Source organism: Erythrolamprus reginae, chromosome 4, assembly GCF_031021105.1.
Source record: "Erythrolamprus reginae isolate rEryReg1 chromosome 4, rEryReg1.hap1, whole genome shotgun sequence".
In the NCBI taxonomy this organism is placed as follows: domain Eukaryota; kingdom Metazoa; phylum Chordata; class Lepidosauria; order Squamata; family Dipsadidae; genus Erythrolamprus; species Erythrolamprus reginae.
Genome location: NC_091953.1, coordinates 136,581,211 through 136,595,268, shown reverse-complemented (window position 1 = coordinate 136,595,268; position 14,058 = coordinate 136,581,211). Strand labels below are relative to the sequence as shown.

The window sequence follows — 14,058 nt, the reverse complement described above, 5'->3', positions numbered from 1 at the left end:
CCTCTCCAAGCGCCCAGAGAAAGGGAAATGCTTCGTTTGCTCTGGACTGCCAAAGCCTCCTTAAGCGCCACCAAAAGGCTCCTCTGCCAGGGGGTTAAAGGGGAAATGGCAGGAAACTCATCTATACCGGTAGGAACTTGATACTATTCAGCAATCCTCAGAGAGGAGTGGCATATGTACATCCAATCAATCAATCAATCAATCAATCAATCAATAAAATAAATAAATAAATAAATAAATAAATATATTTTGTCCCCACGAGGTGTGATGGTGACTTTTTACAACTAAAATCCCCTTAAAACATCCAAAGGTCAAGACTCATTTTGCTTCAGGGAGGACGTGAGGCAAACGGGCGTGTCAGGGAGTTTAAGCCTTACCTCGAGTTGAACTTTCTGCTCTAAGTTTTTGTACGTCCGTTGTAGCAACTCTTTAGTACCAAGGACGCCGTACCACATCATATTCTTGGTCCTACTTCTACAATGGAGGGATGACACACAAAAGCGTGGAATTAACCAATCGAAAACATTCAACAAGACATCAATCCCCTTGCCTACATGCACACAGCTACCCACCAACACCGAGTCCAACAATATATCCGTCGCTAAACAAGAACAACCCTTTGGTTCCAAAGTGAGTTTTGCCCCATTTTACAATCAGACCAGGGTTGTTAAGCCAAATCCCCGCAGGTTTTAAACTTAGGACTGTTCTAGGAGGCATTTATTATTTATTTATTATTTCAATTTCTAGGCCGCCCTTCTCTGAAGACTCAGGGCAGCTTACAACGTATGTATAAATACATAGACAAAGCATATTAGAAATCAAAGTTAAAACTAGACCAATTCAAAACCTATAACCCATTAAAGATGCTAAAATCCAATTTAAGTGATCCTAAAAACACATATCTTAAAAACCATTCAGTCACATTCACCCATATCTCAGTCGTAGTGTGAGCTGGATCAGAATATCTTATATTCGACAGGCCCAGCTGCTGTACCTCCACTTAAGGATGTTGGAACAGTCATAAGTGTGAAAAAAGGGTCACATTTTTCAGTTGTAACTTTGAACCTAAATGGATGGTTGCAGGTTGAGGACTAGCCCTAGTTAAAGGTGCAGGCGAGGACTATTTCGAATCTTCACTGTGACTCACCTGCATTTTTCAGGATGTTCCTCCCGCTTGTTGTTAAATTCCAACGAAATCTTCGCGTCTAATCCGATGCCGAAATAATTGTTCATGACACACTTCTCTGAATAGCCTTCCCTGCACACAAATGCACAACTCCTGTTGGTAATAGCACACGGAGGAAACATGCATAGGTATGCAAACAAACAGCCCAGTTCTCGGCTTATTACTTACAGCAAACCCAAACTTTTTATCCGATCCTAGAGAGATAATTCAGAGGCGGAATTCGGCCAGTTCGAACCAGTTCGGACAAACTGTTAGTGGCAACCTGCAAGTGGATTAAAAACCTGCCCCAGCACTATGCTGTTCTATTTATTATTCTTTCTTTCTTTCTTTCTTTCTTTCTTTCTTTCTTTCTTTCTTTCTTTCTTACTTACTTACTTACTTACTTACTTACTTACTTACTTACTTACTTACTTACTTACTTACTTATTCTACTTCTATGCCACCCACTCCCAATGGGACTCAATTTATTTATTTATTTTGGAACTGACTGCCACCAGAAGTTGTGAATGTTTTTAAGAAGATGGTGGATAACCATCTGTCTGAAGTGGTGTGGGGTTTCCTGCCTAAGCAGGGGGCTGGACTAGAAGACCTCCAAGGTCCCTTCCAACTGTGTTATTCTATTCTATTCTATTCTATTCTATACTTTTATATTCTCTTCCTATTTCTACTCTACTCTATTCTACTCCACTCCACTCCACTCCATATTCTATTCCATATTCTATTCCATATTCTATTCCATTCAATTCAATTCCAGTTCCAATTCCAATTCTACTCCATTCCATTCGATATTCTATTCTATAGTCTATATTCTATACTCTGTACTCTTATTCTATTCTATTCCATTCCGTTCCATTCTATTCTACATTCTATCCTATCTTATCCTATCCTATTCTATATTCTAGTCTACATTCTATTCTATTCTAGTCTAGTCCTTGTGGAATTCAGCTTAATTGTGGAATTCTGGGAGTTGAAGTCCATAAGTCTTATACTTGCCAACTTTAGAGACACCCCTGGTCTATTCCAGGAGAATTCTGCAGCAGGAGGAATATCTCATCCGAAATCATGCCCATTTCCTGTTTCTTATTGTGGTTAAAACCCTTAACAGTGGAGAACTCTAAGAAACCTATGTACATTGCTGATACAACTGTGGACCTTTTGTTTACAAAAAAAATTAAATTAATACACATATTTTTTCCCTTGCACTAATTAGAAATTCTTCCTTCTCTTTCTCAGATAGAAAGACCCAACAGATGGCAAAGAATTCTACTGCTTTGATTTGGAAAGAAAATGCCTTAGATCTCTGGCATTTAATAATAATAATAATAATAATAATAATTAATAATAATAATAATAATAATAATAATATATTAGATTTGTATGCCGCCCCTCTCCGAAGACTTGGGGAGGCTCACAACAATAATAAAAAACAATATTATAGCGAAACAAATCTAATATTAAAAAAGAAGCATATAAAATCGTATTTAAAAACCAAACAACACATACCAAACATAAAATATAAAGAGCCTGGGGGAAAGGTGTCTCAACTCCCCCATGCCTGGCGGTATAGGTGGGTCTTGAGTAGTTTACGAAAGACGAGGGTGTGGGCAGTTCTAATCTCCGGGGGGAGTTGATTCCCGACGGCCAGGGCCGCCACAGAGAAGGCTCTTCCCCTGGGGCCCACCAAACGACATTGTTTAGTCGACGGGACCTGGAAAAGGCCAACTCTGTGGGATCTTATCAGCCGCTGGGATTCGTGCGGTAGCAGGCGGTTCCTTTCTCATGTTATACATGAATATAATGGCAATGAATATTAATACTGTTCAACAAAAATGAGAAAGGAGCAAGCATTAAGCTTGTTTCTTACAGCGATTCTGGGTCAGGATCAATGAAAGGGGTGGCACCATATGGATCGATGTTTGCTAATAACATTTTGCTGATAATGGAGCTTCCCGCAATAGAGGCAGCGAGACCCGCTCTCAGACCTGATTGAAAAATGGGGAAAAAATATATACATTTTAATTAGATATTTAAGTCATTTAGGAATCAATTCACAGGTTAATTAAAAAGCTTGCCTCTCTGCCAAATATTCAACAAACGTGACAAAATTTCAGAGATAAAACTCTTCCTTTTTCAACGTTTCTCAAAATCTCCCTTGTGTATCCCTTCCATTCCATTGTAAATAAAGACAATTTTGTAATTTTAAAAAATCTCCCTTCCATTCGTTAGAAACAGAAAGGGACAAAATTTAAAGAGAAGAAAATAAGTCCCTTTTTCTACTGAACATGTTCCAAAGAATTGGACACACGCAATTTAGCAACTGAATAACAGAAATCTACAAAGATCATGCAATTGCTGATATACAACACTCACAAACGGCATTATACCTACAAACACAAATATAAATTTGAGCAACAGTAGATATTTGTGTGTGTGTGTGTTCCATATAGTATCAACGTTGTAAACTCTCAAGTTTCTACTTCCCTTTTGTATTCAAGATGGACAGTGATTAAAATATATATGTATGTCTATGTTTGTGGTGTGTATGTGTCTCTTTGTCTGTCTGTCTGCCTGCCTGCCTATCTGCCTACCTGCCTACCTATCTATTATATAATCCATATATCATCCATCTATCCATCCATCCATCCATCTATCCATCCATCTATCCATCCATCTATACTCTCTCTTTTTCTTTCTATCTACCTACCTACCTACCTACTTACCTACCTACCTACCTACCTACCTATCCATCCATCTAGCTAGCTAGCTATAGCTAGCTAGCAATATCTATCTGTTTGTCAGTCTCCCTGTCTGTGTGTATGTATATATTCCATCTATCATCCATCCATCCATCCATCCACCTATGCTCTTTCTTTTTCATCTATCTATCTATCTATCTATCTATCTATCTATCTATCTATCATGGATATTATTATTTTATTTGTTTGTTTGTTTTGTCACGTACGAATTGGTGGTATACAAAGATATAACAATGTTTATATACATGATACTAGTAAAAGAGAAATATTAGGACAGGGGATGGAAGGCACTCTGGTGCACTTATGCACGCCCCTTACTGACCTCTGAGGAATCAGGAGAGGTCAACAGTGGATAACAGTGGACATTAAGGTAGAACTACTCTGTTTCCCCCGTCCTGAAGCTCTTCCATCCAAGACGTGAATTGTAGGGGCAGCTGAATCTGGCCCAGTTCTGATTTATTTTTCAAAACAAAACAATTAATTATGGAGAAATAAATTACCTGGACAAATTATTCTTGTGTTCAGGACTGGAAGATTTTCCTTGCTGGCAACACCGACTGGGACTGGAAAAGAATCAGCAGGTTTTATGTATTTTTACTGTCTCCTTCTGGACATTTGAGGCAGAGGTTTACCTCCCCAGGGTAATGGACAGACGGATGGAGGTATCATAGAGTTAACTGGCCATAGAGTGAAAAATATATGTAAGGAGAAGGGGAGGGGGAGAAAGTGAAGAGAAGAGAGTTGAAGGAAAGAGAAGGGAAGGGAAGGGAAGAGAGTTGAAGAGAAGAGAAGAGAAGAGAGTTGAAGGAAAGATAAGAGAAGAGAAGGGAAGGGAAGAGAAGAGAGTTGAAGGAAAGAGAAGAGAAGAGAGTTGAAGGAAAGAGAAGAGAAGAGAGTTGAAGGAAAGAGAAGAGAAGAGAGTTGAAGGGAAGAGAAGAGAAGAGAGTTGAAGGGAAGAGAAGAGAAGATAGAACAGAACAGAAGAGAACAGAAGAGAAGAGAAGGGAGTTGAAGGAAAGAGAAGGGAAGGGAAGAGAAGAGAGTTGAAAGAAAGAGAAGAGAAGAGAGTTGAAGGAAAGAGAAGAGAAGAGAGTTGAAGGAAAGAGAAGAGAAGAGAGTTGAAGGAAACAGAAGAGAAGAGAGTTGAAGGAAAGAGAAGAGAAGAGAGTTGAAGGAAAGAGAAGAGAAGAGAGTTGAAGGAAAGAGAAGAGAAGAGAGTTGAAGGAAAGAGAAGAGAAGAGAGTTGAAGGAAAGAGAAGAGAAGAGAGTTGAAGGAAAGAGAAGAGAAGAGAAGAGAAGATAGAACAGAACAGAATAGAATAGAATAGAACAGAAGAGAAGAGAAGAGAGTTGAAAGAAAGAGAAGAGAAGAGAGTTGAAGGAAAGAGAAGAGAAGAGAAGATAGAACAGAACAGAACAGAACATAGAAGAGAAGAGAATGTATAGGAATGAAGAATAGAACAGAACATAATGTATTAGAATGAAGAAAATAGAACAGAGCAGAGCAGAACAGAACAGAATAGCAAAGTTGGTCCCTTGGAGGTCTTCTAGTCCAACCCCCTTCTTAGGCAGGAAACCCTACACTACTTCACACAGATGGTTATACAACATCTTCTTTAAAACTTCCAATGTTGGAGCATTCAAGACTCCTGAAGGCAAAGCTGTTCCCACTGATCAATTGTTCTCACTGTCAGGAAATTTCTTCTTAATTCAAGGTTGCTTCTCTCCTTGATTAGTTTCCACCCATTACATATTTCAATATGTCGATGCTTGATTTAATAATAATAAAAAACAACCCGCACTCGGAATTCTCATGCAAAATGTCTTTTTCTGTTTACTTACTCGGATGAGATTCGTATTCCTTGGTGTCTTCGTCTTTTTCATCCTTGGATTCCTCTAATTCCTTATTGTACTCCATCGTGTCCTGGTTTATTTGATCTTCACTATGGGCATTCTGTTCATCTACCACTGGAACACCAAACATGCCCATTAATTATTTTTAAAAACCCACACGAGGCCATAGAAGAAAGAATGGCTGTCCATCTCATGCGCTGGCCTGTGCAATCTAAGCCTAGATCTATGATGCCTTAAACATGATCTAAGTATTGCCCACAAGATCATATGCTGCAACTTCCTGCCTGTCAATGACTACTTCAGCTTCAACCGCAACAACACAAGAGCACGCAACAGATTCAAACTTAATATTAATCGCTCCAAACTTGACTGTAAAAAATATAACTTTAGCAATTGAGTTGTTGAAGCGTGGAACTCATTACTGGACTCAGTAGTGTCAACCCTTAACCCCCAACATTTCTCCCTTAGACTATCCATGATTGACCTCTCCAGGTTCCTTAGAGGTCAGTAAGGGGCGTACATAAGTGTACCAGTGTGCCTTTCGTCCCCTGTCCAAATTTATTTATTTATTTATTTATTTATTTATTTATTTATTTATTTATTTATTTATTTATTTATTTATTTATTTATTTATTATTTATTTATTTATTTATTTATTATTTAGATTTGTATGCCGCCCCTCTCCGCAGACTCTCCTTATCTCATATATCATATATCTTTTCTTCCTTTCATATATATTCCAGAGGATCGGGGCTGCCACAGAGAAGGCTCTTCCCCTGGGTCCTGCCAAAAGACATTGTTTCATCGATGGGACCCGGAGAAGGCCAACTCTGTGGGACCTAACCGGTCGCTGGGATTCGTGCAGCAGGAGGCGGTCCTGGAGATATTCTGGTCCAATGCCATGAAGGGCTTTATAGGTCATAACCAACACTTTGAATTGTGACCAGAAACTGATCAGCAACCAATGCAGACTGCGGAGTGTTGGTATAACATGGGCATATTTGGGAAAGCCCATGATTGCTCTCGCAGCTGCATTCTGCACGATCTGAAGTTTCCGAACACTTTTCAAAGGTAGCCCCATGTAGAGAGTGTTGCAGTAGTCGAACCTCAAGGTGATGAGGGCATGAGTGACTGTGAGCAGTGACTCCCGGTCCAGATAGGGCCATAACTGGTGCACCAGGCGAACCTGGGCAAATGTCCCCCTCGCCACAGCTGAAAGATGGTTCTCTAATGTAAGCTGTGGATTGAGGATGCTGGCTGGGGAATTCTGGGAGTTGAAGTCCAAATATCTTCAAGTTTCCAAGGTTGGGAAACACTGGTATAGAATATGATATAGTGCTGTGTGCTAAGTTGTAAAAATAAATGAGAGCTGTGTGCAATATACTGTGTAGAATATACTATACTGATGTAAAGGTATTTGCTGTATTAATAAGAGAATAAGCTGTGTGCTAATATATACTATATTATACCTGCTGTGTGCGAAGGAGATAATATATGTAATACTAGATGTACCTGCTTTGTGTGAAGAAGATGGATTGTATTATAATTACGGTGTAAATTATGGAGATACAGTATTGTATATCTTGTAAATAATACTTTAACCTTTACTATATGGTCACCTAACATCAAAAACATCATTAAAAAAGCACAACAAAGAATGTTCTTTCTGCGCCAGCTCAGGAAGCTCAAACTGCCCAAGGAGCTGCTGATACAGTTCTACAGAGGAATCATTGAGTCTGTCATCTGCACCTCTATCACTGTCTGGTTTGGTGCTGCAACCCAACAAGACCGACACAGACTTCAGAGGAGAATCAGAACTGCAGAAAAAACAATGGCTGCCAACCTGCCTTCCATTGAGGACCTGTAGACTGCACGAGTCAAAAAGAGGGCGGGGAAAATATTTACTGACCCCTCACATCCTGGACACAAATTGTTTCAACTCCTACCCTCAAAACGTCGCTACAGAGCACTGCACACCAAGACAACTAGACACAAGAACAGTTTATTTCCGAATGCCATCACTCTACTAAACAAATAATTCCCTCAACACTGTCAGAATTTCTACTAAATCTGCACTTCTGTTCTACTAGTTTTTCTCATCATTCCTTTCACCCATTTCCTCCCATGTTGACTGTATGACTGTAACTTGTTGCTTATATCCTAAGATTTTTATTAATATTGCTTCTTCATTGCTTATTTGAAACCTATGACAATCATTAAGTGTCGTACCACATGATTCGTGACAAATGTATATTTTATTTTATGTACGCTGAGAGCAGATGCACCAAGACAAATTCCTTGTGTGTCCAATCACACTTGGCCAATAAAAATTCTATTCTATTCTATTCTATATGTTGGCTTATTTTCTGAACAAACCACCACTACCACATGTACTCTGGTTCAAATACAGTCTGTCTATCATTGGGTATAAGCCCAGTGTGGAGTACTGACAAGTTTCACTTGTCAAGGAGTCAAGTTAGCCCTGTCAACAAACCACGAAGAAAGAAATCTAGCCAATTAAAGCCCCTTCACCTTTTTCTGCCTGCTCAATGATCTGCCTCAGAGCTTTCTTGAGGCTGTTGGCCCGTAGCATCAGCTGCTCTCGGGATTTGAACATCTGCTGCGTCGGGGAAGCTCCGTTGTTCTCGGTCGACGGTTCTTTGGCGTCCGACAACGATTCTTCGCTCGACGACTCGTCTGGTTCTTCCTCCGCGATGGGGCTCGTAGCCATGTGGGGAAGGCTTGGACTCACCTGGGTTTCAGCATGGAGGGCCTGGAGCAGGAGGCTTAACTTCTCGTTCAGTTCCGAACACTAAAAAGGTTTATAAAGGAATATTAAAGGAATGGCTGGTCCAGTTCTAAAGAGGAGTCTGTCATTTGTCGCTGTATAACGGTCTGGTTTGGCACAGCAATTATTCTATTCTATTCTATTCTATTCTATTCTATTCTACTCTACTCTACTCTACTCTACTCTACTCTATTCTACTCTACTCTATTCTACTCTAGTCCTCATTCCAATACATTTTCTTCTTTTTTCTTCTCTTCTATATTCTGTATTCTGTATTCCATATTCCATATTCCATATTCTATATATACACTGCTCCAAAAGATAAAGGGAACACTCAAAAAACACACCCTAGATCTGAATGAATGGAATATTCTCATTGAATACTTTGTTCTGTACAAAGTTGAATGTGCTGACAACAAAATAAAATGGATTGTCCATCAGTGTTGCTTCCTAAGTGGACAGTTTGATTTCACAGAAGTTTGATTTAACTGGAGTTATATTCTGTTGTTTAAGTGTTCCCTTTATTTTTTTGAGCAGTATATTCTATCTTATATTCTAGTTCTGTTTAGTGATGGGTGAACAGAACTCGCACAATTTGGGTCCGTACCGAATTTTGCGGTGTTCGGTATGCCGAACACGAACCCGAATTTTTTTCAAACTTCGGGCAAAGTTCGGGGTCGTGTTCGGCGTTCGGAGCTTTGACGTCACCGGCAGGTTGCTTAGGATACCAAAGTGATCACTTCCTGGATCACCTTGGTATCCTTAGCAAACTGCCGGTGACGTCAAAGCTCTGCCCCCGGAATCTCTTTGTGGGAGGGATTCCCCGTTCGGGTTCGGTTTGGGTTTGGCCGAATTTTGTGTAAAGTTCATCTGAACTTGCCGAACCCGAACACCGTTGGGTTCGCCCATCACTAGTTCTGTTCCATTAGTCTGTTCTATTCTATCTTTTATATTATTTTCTGTTCTGTTCTGTTCTACTCTATTCTATTCCTATTCTGCTCTGCTCTACTTCTGCTCTTGTTCTGTTCTGTTCATTTCAGTTTAACCCTGAGCTACAAATATTCTCTTTTATAAGTCTTCCATAATTTTAAAAAATCCTATAACCTACCATTTCAGTTCAGAGATCTACAAGTAGTTTTCAACTTAGTACCATAATGGAGCCAACCTACTGTATGGTGGCCATTAGTTGCGATGGTCATCCATATCTCCAACCGGATTTTACAACTGTTTTTCCAATCATTGTTAACCTTAACCCATTTAGGTTTAAAGCTAGCTATCTTTAACCATCTTTATACCTGGTGACTTCCATGATTATTATTTTTTGGTAAGCCTTCTGTTCTGGGTATCCATACAAAAGAAGCATTAATACTAGGGATATACGCAGATAACTATGAATTACTGAACAATTTCTTTAAATAAAACAATCCAAATTCTTACTTTAATAGCCATGGAATCTGTTTCTGCATTTTCCTCCGGTCTTTCACCAGTTTTCCCTATTTTGGCCACAAATCCTTTCACAGTTTCACATAAGATCCTTTTTTTTTCAAAAGAAAGAAATACAGGAAATTGATTATTGTTAAAGCTTTAATTTTACATTAGGCATTAATTTAGCTCGGCCACTTAGCACTGAAAAATGCAGTCATTAAGATTGTACGTTTTATGTTTTTCATTGGTAAAACAAATGAAAATCTCTCCTTTCCTGACTTCATATTTCATTTATAGCAGTGGTGAAGTCCAATTAGTTTTGCTAGCGGTTCTGTGGGCGTGGCTTGGTGGGAGTGGTGTAGCTTGGTGGGCATGGCTTGGTGGGCGGTGGCAGGGGAAGGATACTGCAAAATCCCCATTCTCCATCCAATCAATCAATAAATCAATCAATAAATCTATCTATCTATCTATCTATCTATCATATATCTATCCATCCATCCATCCATCCATCCATCCATCCATCCATCCATCCATCCATCCATCCATCCATCCATCTATCTATCTATCTATCTATCTATCTATCTATCTATCTATTTGAATTTGTATGTTGCCCTTTCAGAAGAAAGGCCAACAGAAAGTTTCATACATCAAAAAATATGGAAAGAGATTTTTTTCCCCTCCTCCAAAGTAGAAATCAATTTTACATTCTATACTTACTTGGCTGACGAAATAACAACGGAGTGTTGATCAGAATCAAGGATCTTTGTCAGATGGGTGGCAACTGAGTCCTCATAGACAGACATCTGAAAAGAGTTTTTTAAAAAAAAGTTTGGATCTTAAAATGCAGCTGCATAGTAAACATTTATTTTTCAAACATATATCAATAAAATAGACAGACAGATAGATACAGACGAGATATACATAAATAGTAGATGATAGGTAGGTAAGTAGATGATAGATAGATAGATAGATAGATAGATAGATAGATAGATAGATAGATAGATAGATAAGATAGATAGATGATGGATGGATGGATGGATGGAGGATGGATATACAGACAGACAGAGAGACAGACAGACGATGGTAGGTAGGTAGGTATGTAGATGAGAGAGAGAGATGATGATGATAGATAGGTAGGTAGGTAGGTAGGTAGATAGATAGATAGATAGATAGATAGATAGATAGATAGACAGACAGACAGACAGACAGACAGACAGATAAATAGATAGATAGATATAGACAGACAGACAGGAGAGAGACAAAGACAGAGAGACAGAGATACGATATAGATATAGTAGATAATTGATATAGAGATAAACATAGATATAGAGGTAATAGATGACAGAGAGACAGACAGACAGAGGAGAGCGATGAGAAAGATGGTAACTTCATTTGCTTGAAGTTACTATCTTGACTATTTTGTGGTTGCGACATAAAAAAATCTGCAATTAAAAATAGTGGCAAACCGATATGGGGTTTTTTCCAATATGGCAAAAGTTCAAGTTGCATCTTAAAGCATTATATAGACAAGAATCTATTTCGTTTCCTACCAGACACGATTGATTGATTGATTGATTGATTGATTGATTGATTGATTGATTGATGCACTGAATGCTAATTGGGTAATGAAACATCTGCAAGAAACCCACCAAACTATGAGACTACCCCACAGTTCAGTCCTGAGCTACAATATATTCTCCTTTATTCCTCTTCCATTATGAGCTGTGGGAGTGGGGGGGGAGCCTTTCTCTTCCTTCAACCTTTTAGAAATTAAACACTGACTGAAAATGCTTGCCATGATTTTTATTACAATATCCATAGATTTTTTTTGTCCCCAACTAAATCATAACTGCAATTAAAGGGAACCGTGTAAGTTTCCAAGATCTCATTAATGGTATTATTATTGCAAGTTCTTCTCTTAAGCATTTGCTGAAAGCCAATACATAATTAACCAGGAGTGAATATTCTGAATTCAGAAGCACTTTTACTTAAGTGTCTCTGTCTGTGTGTAGAGAGAGGGGAGGAAAGGAGTATTAAAAAGGAGAAAAAATACAGAGTATTATTCGGTTTGAATGCATCCAAATTAGATCCTATATAATTTAATGACATCCAGCAATTAAGATTTACCCGACAAGCCTAATTAATAAACCAGATTAGATTTTTAAAAATGTTTTCTTAGTAGTTCTTTTCATTTTTACAACATCACAATAATTTCACACAGATCTATACCCCATTTTCTTACCCATTCTTCAAATGTGTATTTGATAATACACATTTTATATTTACATTAATCTTACCTTTCGTGTGGCTTTTCACATTGTATCATGGTCCTTTAGTTTTATTTCCAATCCAATTGTATCATTTATTATTATTATTATTATTATTATTATTATTATTATTATCATTATTATTATTATTATTATTATTATGTCAATACAACACAGCAAACAAGATCACTATGCTGGATTTCGTATTTCATCATCAGTCGGGCGCTTCCCAAGCACCTAGGACTGCGTGATGTAGCGGCAAATTATTATTATTATTATTATTATTATTATTATTATTATTATGATGTCAGTACAACACAGCAAACAAAATCACTGCTGGATTTCATATTTCATCCCCAGTCGGGCGCTTCCCAAGCACCTAGGACTGAGTGATGTAGCGGCGAATTATGTATGCCGATCCCAGTAAAGTGGCCTTTTGCAATTGACAGATGGAGATTTTGTCAATTCCGATGGTTTTCAAATATCCACTGAGATCCTTTGGCCCTGCGCCCAAAGTGCCAATTACCACTGGGACCACTCTCACGGGCTTATGCCAGAGTCGTTGCAGCTCGATTTTTAGATCTTCGTATTTCACTAATTTCTCTAGCTGCTTCTCCTCAATTCTGCTGTCTCCTGGGATTGTAATGTCGATGATACATACTTTCATACTATTATTGTTGTTGTTGTTGTTGTTATTGTTGTTGTTGTTGTTGTTGTTATTATTATTATTATTATTATTATTATTATTATTATTATTATTATTAATTAGATTAGTATGCCGCCCCTCTCCAAAGACTTGGAGTGGCTTAACTCAAATTTCATAGTATTCTGAATAATTTAATCCCTTAATCACCATTGTCCCCATGCCCATTTCTGCACATCTATAAATTTTGTCTATAATTATGTTTTCTGCTGGAGTTGATTTGTTTCTCCAGTATTGCGCAAAAGATATCCTTGCAGCCAGAAGCGGGTTGCATCCGTTACAGGCAATACGGCGTCCCGGTAGCAAAAATGTACTTGTGTGCGTAGCTCCACCGGACCGGCGGGCAGGCGGGCGCATCGGCATGAGATTCAGCTTCTATGCATGCACTGGAAGCAAAATTATATGTGAGGATGTGCATGCGAGTGAGACTTTGGAGATTTCTGCTGATTTTTTGCTTCTGCGCATGCGCGAAACCAAACATATTGGCGAAAATCAGTGAAATCTCACCCGGCGTGCATTCTCCCACAAGATTTTGCTTCCGGTATATGCGCAGAAGCCGAATCTCATGCTGTTGTGGTTAGCTCTGGCCCAGCTCCTGCCCCAAGGACTGTGGATGTGGGGGAGACATCCACATGCTGCAGGCCTGTTTTGCCTCCGGTGGAATCTGCTGATGAAGAACTGATAAGGGACTTGTACAAATTACCAGTTTGTTTGGAGACGAGTGCTCTTTGCTATACCAAAAGAGGGCTTGGTTTAAGTGAATTTTCATTATAAAGAACATTGTTTTGAATTTTCAAACGTGTGTGTGTCTGAAATTTGTTCTGTGAATTTTTGGGAGGAGTCTACCAGAGAGCCCTACAGAACACGTCCATTATTATATGAATCATTAAATTAGATTAAATTAGATTAGATCTCATTTCATTACAAGCCTAAATTTAAATTTTACCTGACAATCTTCGGAATCTTCCTCAGGTGTAACCGGAAGGATGCATTGTTTGGCTGGCATCCTCAGTTCATAGGACATGATACTCCACCTGAAATATTCCAAAATTCAAATTCACAAATGCAATGATTCCCCC

The 14,058-nt window shown here is 38.7% G+C and overlaps 1 protein-coding gene across 2 annotated transcripts in view; it reads right to left on the bottom strand.

The window, feature by feature from the left end:
• The window catches only part of DGKH (diacylglycerol kinase eta), a 113,647-nt gene that overhangs the window by 19,983 nt on the left and 79,606 nt on the right, over nucleotides 1-14,058 (bottom strand). For both annotated transcript variants that reach the window (XM_070751385.1, XM_070751386.1), the window contains exons 12-20: nucleotides 13,926-14,013; nucleotides 10,727-10,812; nucleotides 10,022-10,118; nucleotides 8,329-8,608; nucleotides 5,785-5,910; nucleotides 4,443-4,505; nucleotides 3,051-3,168; nucleotides 1,148-1,258; nucleotides 378-474 (exon numbers count right to left, since the gene is read on the bottom strand). In XM_070751385.1, coding sequence (XP_070607486.1) covers nucleotides 378-474; nucleotides 1,148-1,258; nucleotides 3,051-3,168; nucleotides 4,443-4,505; nucleotides 5,785-5,910; nucleotides 8,329-8,608; nucleotides 10,022-10,118; nucleotides 10,727-10,812; nucleotides 13,926-14,013 — 1,066 coding nt within the window. The remainder of the gene's footprint in view (nucleotides 1-377; nucleotides 475-1,147; nucleotides 1,259-3,050; nucleotides 3,169-4,442; nucleotides 4,506-5,784; nucleotides 5,911-8,328; nucleotides 8,609-10,021; nucleotides 10,119-10,726; nucleotides 10,813-13,925; nucleotides 14,014-14,058) is intronic.